Source organism: Octopus bimaculoides, chromosome 3 (assembly GCF_001194135.2).
Source record: "Octopus bimaculoides isolate UCB-OBI-ISO-001 chromosome 3, ASM119413v2, whole genome shotgun sequence".
Classification (NCBI taxonomy): domain Eukaryota; kingdom Metazoa; phylum Mollusca; class Cephalopoda; order Octopoda; family Octopodidae; genus Octopus; species Octopus bimaculoides.
The window spans coordinates 118,536,749-118,544,478 of NC_068983.1; the positions used below are offsets into that span (position 1 = coordinate 118,536,749).

General features: G+C 34.7%; 1 protein-coding gene across 3 annotated transcripts in view; it reads right to left on the minus strand.

The window, feature by feature from the left end:
- LOC106868416 (uncharacterized) overlaps positions 1-7,730 on the minus strand; it is a 257,787-nt gene that overhangs the window by 52,888 nt on the left and 197,169 nt on the right. For all 3 annotated transcript variants that reach the window (XM_014913660.2, XM_014913661.2, XM_052966488.1), the window contains exon 4: positions 2,090-2,183. In XM_014913660.2, the coding sequence (XP_014769146.1) occupies positions 2,090-2,183 (94 nt within the window). The remainder of the gene's footprint in view (positions 1-2,089; positions 2,184-7,730) is intronic.

Consider the following 7,730-nt stretch of genomic DNA (forward strand, 5'->3'; position numbering starts at 1 on the left):
TATATATATATATATATATATATATATATATATTGAGAGAGAGGTTTAAAGAGAAAACAGATCACTATAAATGTAAATAGTATTTCAAAGAGTTAGCACATATTAACCTTGGTATAAAGTAATAGAATGACATGAGGACTTCAAATGAAACTCAACCGTTCTTATATCAACCTTGCTGAGACAACTCCTGGTTCTATGATACAAACTTCCGATTTTAAAGGAATCTATATTAAAACCTTTCAAAATTTTGTGTTAATTTATGTTGTGCTCTTATTGAAGATTCACACATTGACATAAAGTGCAAGGCTCATTGGTGCTAGGTCTCTGCATTTTCTACACATAGAGAAGCAGACTGTTGTTTTTAATTGACAGCCAAGTAAAAATACAGAAGACAAGTTTGATGTTTAAAAATCAGTACAAACACTGATTATATGCCAGCAGCAGTGGTAGCATCCTGAATTTTCTCTGACCTGTTCTTAACTTAAGTACTTAACTTTCAGAGCAACCATCTTTCCTGCAAATCTCGTCTTCCTAGGTAACAAAAGCTACTGACTAATTCTAGTGAGCTAACCAGACATTGAAGAAAATCCATTTCTGAGTGTTCATAGTATGCACTGTGCACTGCTCCAGGGTATCTATCACACTGATGCTTACCTTCTCTGTTAGTCTACCTGCAATTCTACTACACCTCATACTGCTTGTGTGTCCATAGCTTACATTGGGCACAGTGTACAGAGTTTATATGTGATCCTTTCCTGTATACTGAACAAGACAATTTCCATGAAGATAACAAAATCCAGTCTTTTTTTCTCACTCACTAAAATCTTAGTCATTGCTAAATTTGTCATGAGGTTTCTTGATTCTTGGTTTAATGCTTAGAATTCTTGATTCTTGGTTTGGTTTAATGCCTAGAATTTCCTCTCTAATCCTACTATTGTCTAAGCTAGGAGAACAACTCATTGAACAATCCAGTCTTAAACTCCTCTGTGATGGCCTGTAGGGCTATGATGAATAGGAGATGACTTTGATGAACTCCTGCTTTCATGCTAAATTCTTCACTGACTTTACTTACTGCATATTTGTGAGTGAGTGAATACATACACACATTTTGCTATGAGTGGACAGGTCTTGTGTCGTATCACATATCAGCAGTCAGCACAGTTCAATGACAATGATATACAAAGTATGTTATGTTATATTATATTATATTATCCTTTGCCATATCGCGGTTCACCTACTGCAATTTATTATTTAAGCTTATGTTGATTCCTCTGTGGTGTTGTTTTGCATTTATAATGAAATAAATATGTACAAATTATAAAAATTATTAAAAAAATACACAGTACAGTACTGTTTCTACTTTGTGGATTTTCACCTACCACAGAGGGTTTAGAATGTAACACCCGTGATATTTGAGGGATTACTGTCTATATATATATATAATGATAGAAAATTTAATATCAGTATGTTTATAGAATGCTGATAATGCTAAATACTGTGTGTATATGTGTGTTAGTATGTGCATAGGACTTGTGAATGTCATTGTATAAAGAAAGATCATACAAGAGTTTATGTTTGTGTACAGTTGTAAAACTAAATTATAACTGTGATGATGATAATGATGATGATGATGATGACTAAATTTAATTATTATAAATGTAAGTGCAATAAGTAGAACAAGACAAAACAGGTATTTCTTGGTTAACAAGTTATACCTGTTGTTTAACAAAATACTCTCATGGATTTCTTTCCATCATAAACAAACCCTCACACACATTGAAATGAAAATAGTTATAGAAAAAATATTTTCATAGTTTAAGTACACATTTCACAGTACTTTAAATGTATAAAAGTATTTTTAAAGAAACTCAACATAAAGCACTCTATGTATATTTAACAGTTTTTATATAGATATTACCACTTTTAATATAGCCATTGGAGCAAGAAACTATAACACTGTTTTATAAAAGAGACATATCTTTAATTTGTGCAAGAGTAAAATTTTACTATCTAAAACTATTATTGTAAGAACTGTAATATATGTGTGTGTGTGTGTGTGTGGATTTATTATTTTGGGAGAAATACTTACTTGCAATATTTCTCATCTAAGGGAGGTAACCGGTACCAGCATTCACCTTTGTTTAGACAATAATGTTGGTCTTCACACTGTTTTTCTGATGGTTCTGAATAGAATACAAACATACAATAATATAGTTTTCAATGGACAATTACAAATGAGAAATCTTCATGGTAAACAAATTTTTTTCAGTAGAGTGTATGAAATTTCAAACTTGAGAGTAATTAGGTTGGGGGTTAGGAAAGCTACTTTGATCATCTCTAATATTGATTTCTTTTGGAAGCAGGAGTAGCAGAAACGTTAAGGTGCTTCACAAAATATTTTAGTTTTACTCCTCTATAATCTAAGTTCAAACAGTGCTTAAAGTCATCTTTGAATTTTATATCTTCAGGTTCAATAGCTGAAATACTAAGCAGGGATAGTGCTATGCACAAAGTAAACAAGGCTATTATTTCCATGGGTTCTAAATCTCAGGATACCATTGAATTTCTGAATGATTACACAAAAAATTTTTAATCCAACTAAGATCTCAAAAATTTAGCAAGAAAGGGAACAGGTAAGATAATTCCTGGAAGAGAGAAGAATGAAGGGTTGGAGATGAGCAGTTCATGCTGATGCTATGAGGTATTACATGATGTATGCAAATTTTTCCAGGTAACAGATTATCTTGGTGATAAACATTATCATAATTATAATTTTTTGATTGCATTTATCATCTGGAATAAAAAGGGGTGTTAACTGGAGATAGATGTATGAAAAAACGAAAATTTGGAAAAAGAAGGGTGCACATCGAAAGCCTGGCTGGGAGATGAGGTTCACAAAAAACTGAGAGGATTCATATAGTGTAGAGCTTGCAGAAAAAGGCACACATTGTGAAACTGGAAGAGAGATGAAATATGTAAAAAAGAAATTAATGCAATAGGAATGTAATAATGAATTTTTCCTCCTTGGTTCCATTCCCTCTCTCAACAAAAAAGTCATTGTCTTGCAAGTTACTTGGTGATCTCGCTGGTGCAGGTACCATGTAAAATGCACCTATGCTGATGCCATGTTAAAGGCACTTGTGCTGGTGCCATGTAAAAAACACCTGTGCTGGTACCATGTGAAAAGCACTTGCACCAGTGCTATGTAAAGAGCACCTGTACTGGTGTTGCATAAAAAACACCTAGTACACTCTGTAAAGTGATTGGCATTAGGAAGGGCATCCAGCCAAAGAAACTCTCTGAAAACAAACAATTGGAGCCCGGTGCAGTTTCCTGGCTTGTCAGCCCCTGTTGAATCATCCAGCCTATGCCAGCATGGAAAATGGATGTTAAATGATAATGATGATGATGATGATGAATGGTGTTTATTTTTAGTTGGCTATAATTAAACAGTAGTCTTGGGCCAATCAAAACTTTGTGAGTAGATTTGATAGCTGGAATCTGAAAGAAGTTAGTCATGTATATATGTGAGTGTGTGCATAGTTGTGTCTCTTTGTCTTGATATTGCACAACACTGTAAATGAATTTTATTCATTTGAAATATTCTGCAAAAACATGTCTAACCAAGGAGAAATATTATCTTGCTTGGAAACAGGTAACAGATGGTGACAGGAAGGGCAACAAGCCTTATAAAATCTGCCTCAATAAACTCCATCCAACTTGTGCATGCCTGGAAACTTAGACATTAAAATGATGATGATGATGAAGACTGATTATAAAAGTATATTCTGATGAAGTGGAATTATATCACTGACCAGGTTGGAAAAGTGTAATTAAAACTTTTTAACACTTCGTAATGGGCAATATAATTATAGAATGAAAGTAAATATAAACAGTTAGTGAATTCTTAAATGGCTAAAGTGACCTTTCCACAGTGTAAATTGTTGCATACAATCTCAGATCAAGTTGCTTGTTAAACAAGTACAACTCTGAAATATTATATATTATCATATATATAAATTAAGATAATATATACTATTACTGTAAAATATTATTGTGATATATATTACTATATTAAAACACTTAAGTTAGAAATTTTGGTAAGCTTAATTTCTGGTTGACTTCAAACTAATTCATACTTTCCTTCATTTATAAGTTAGAGTTTCACCTTTCCTTATATTTCATCGCTATCTATAATATAATGATTGAAGAAGTGCTGGACTGTGTCCAGTTTTTTTTTTCCTTGCATCATTAAAAAAGTCATATTGCTTTGAAGAAATTATGGCGGAGGTAAAGAAGATGCACACTACCTGTTTTCGCCATAACCCTAACCTTAAATACTGAGAACAGGTGGTGTGCATATTCTTTACCTTCATGGCTGTGTGGTAAGTAGCTTGCTTACCAACCACATAGTTCTGGGTTCAGTCCCACTGCGTGGCACCTTGGGCAAGTGTCTTCTACTATAACCTCAGGCCAACCAAAGCCTTGTGAGTGGATTTGATAGACGGAAATGGAAAAGAAGCCTGTTGTATATATATATATATGTGTGTGTGTGTGAGTGTGTGTGTGTGTGTGTGTGTGTGTGTGTGTGTGTTTGTCTCCGCAACATTGCTTGACAACCAATGCTGGTGTGTTTACGTCCCCGTAACTTAACGGTTCGGCAAAAGAGACCGATAAAATAAGTACTAGGCTAACAAAGAATAAGCCCTGGGGTCGATTTGTTCGACTAAAGGCGGTGCTCCAGCATGGCCGCAGTCCAATGACTGAAACAAGTAAAAGAGTAAAAGAATATAATTTTTAAACTCTAGGTGCAGGAGTGGCTGTGTGGTAAGTAGATTGCTTACCAACCACATGGTTCTGGGTTCAGTCCCACTGTGTGACACCTTGGGCAAGTGTCTTCTGCTATAGCCTTGGGCCGACCAAAGCCTTACGAGTGGATTTGGTAGACAGAAACAGAAAGAAGCCCATTGTATATAGATATATATATGCATGTGTTTGTGTCTCTGTGTTTGTCACCCCACCATTGCTTGACAACCAATGTTGGTGTGTCTACATCCCCGTAACTTAGTGGTTCGGCAAAAGGGACCGATAGAATAAGTACTAGGCTTACAAAGAATAAGTTCTGGGGTCGATTTGTTCAACTAAAGGCTGTGCTCCAGCATGGCCGCAGTCAAATGACTGAAACAAATAAAAGAGTAAAAAAGAGTGTAAAGTTTATTTGTATATTAAACATAAATGTCAACTTCCGTTTGAATTCCATATGTAAACAAATAGCTTTTCTTCATATTTGTAAAAAATGGAATAAAATGAAAAAACAAAAAAAAAAACAAAACGAGTGAGTAAATTATTTTTAACAGATCTTGTCGGTTTGGCTGCCAGCATCAGTTTGTTCAAATTGATTTCATATTCAATATAATGATACACATTTATGGGCTAATTAATGATGTGAAAGTAATTTTGACTATAAATCAATAAATAAAGAGTTATTAATAATTAAAGTTTGGAGATTTTGATAATTTTAGCCAATCGTAAGTCACAGACACATTCATGCCTGTTTTGATAGTAAGAAGTGGAACACGAGAACTCATTTGTCTGCGTGCCTGTTGCCATAGTAACAGTCTTTGAAAAGTCTTTTATCTGCGAGGAAGCATGTATTGACAAATTTGATGCTGTGTTCTGTGTCGTACTTTTAAGAAAAGGGTGTTGTACCCAAAAGAAAATTATGTAAAAAGAGACATGTTATGTGTATGAAAAGACGTGGTGGGAACATCTACATTTATTTACATGAAAGAGAATTACTGGAGAACTTTCCTCTAATTCTTCCAAATTTTTCCGTTAAAAATTCTAATGTGTTTATCGCATGTAATGTGCTGTTCATCACATTTGCATTAAATGCATATCAAATGCTTAAATGTTTGTTTTTTAAGCATATTTAAATTGTAAAGTGTTTATTGCATGTAATGTGTTATTTATTGCATTTGCATTAAATGTATATTGAATGCTTAAATGTTTGTTTACTCATTTCTTTTTGTCATTGAGCACTGAGGTAGTTGTGAGGTGTGCTAAAAATAACAGCTAAATAAGATTTTTTGGATAAATCTTTTAAATTAGCATAAACATTTATATACATGAAAGAAAATTACCAGGGACATAACATATGTTTACAAATATTGACAACACATGCTATTTTCAGGATGTTGATGACAAAATGTGCAGTCACGCACAAAATGACAGCTTCTAAATCCTGTTTCCTGACTGGGCGAAAATAATCAAACTTTAAACCTCTATAACTTTTTAAAAACATTTTTCTTGAAAAAAATGAAATAACTCCAGCAATTCAGTTTGGGCAACTGTATTATTGTGCCAAATTTTAAAATTTTCGGTAAACTTTAATTTTTGAAATGCAGGCAGCCTAACTGATAAGATCCTTTTTAACAGTATTTGTTGGCACTCCGTCGCTTACAACGTCAAGGGTTCCAGTTGATCCGATCAACGGAACAGCCTGCTCGTAAAATTAACGTGCAAGTGGCTGAGCACTCCACAGACACGTGTACCCTTAATGTAGTTCTCGGGGATATTCAGCGTGACACAGAGTGTGACAAGGCTGACCCTTTGAATTACGGGCACAACAGAAACAGGAAGTAAGAGTGAGAGAAAGAGTACAGCAGGGTTCGCCACCATCCCCTGCCAGAGCCTTGTGGAGCTTTAGGTGTTTTTGCTCAATAAACACTCACAATGCCCGCTCTGGGAATCGAAACCGCGATCCTATGATCGCGAGTCTGCTGCCCTTACCACTGGGCCATTGCGCCTCCACTTTAACAGTATTACATAATGCAAAAACAACAATCCCTATCTATAATTGATTAGATCGACCCTATTATTCCACTGGTGCTTATTTCATTGACCCTGAAAGGGTGAAAGCAAAGCTGATCTCAGCAGAATTTGAACTCAGAATGAAAAGCTGGAAGAAAGGCTGCTAAGCATTTCGTCTGCCATAGTTAATAATTCTACTAGCATGCAGGCTTTAAATCCTATTGGATAATATTAGCTTCAAATTTACGTTTAAGGCTAGCAAGTTCGAGGATGAGGTAAGTTGATTACATTGACTCCAGTGCTCAACTGGTACTTATTTTATTGACCCTGAACTGATGAAAGGCAAAGTCAATCAGGGGCATTCTATATACTAAATTCAAGTATGGTGGTTACAGCACATGTAATACAGGGAATTGAAAAACTTCGATTAACTGAGATTATTCAAGCAATTAGTAAAAAAACTCCCTTTAAGAGTATTTTAAATTAAAATGCTTTTAGCATTTAGATTTAAATATTGTTTTTTTGATTTTAAAGGTAAATGCTACTTTTTTAGACTTCAATCACCCTAAGAAGGAATATTTACTCTTTACTCTTTTATTTGTTTCAGTCATTTGACTGCAGCCATGCTGGAGCACTGCCTTTAGTTGAGCAAATCTACCCCAGGACTTATTCTTTGTAAGCCTAGTACTTATTCTCTTGGTCTCTTTTTGCTGAACCGCTAAGTGACAGGGACATAAACACACCAGCATCGGTTGTCAAGCAATGCTAGGGGAGCAAACACAGACACACAGACATACACACACACACACATACATATATATATATATATATATATATATATACATATACACGACAGGCTTCTTTCAGTTTTCGTCTACCAAATCCACTCACAAGGTCAGCCCGAGGTCATAGTAGAA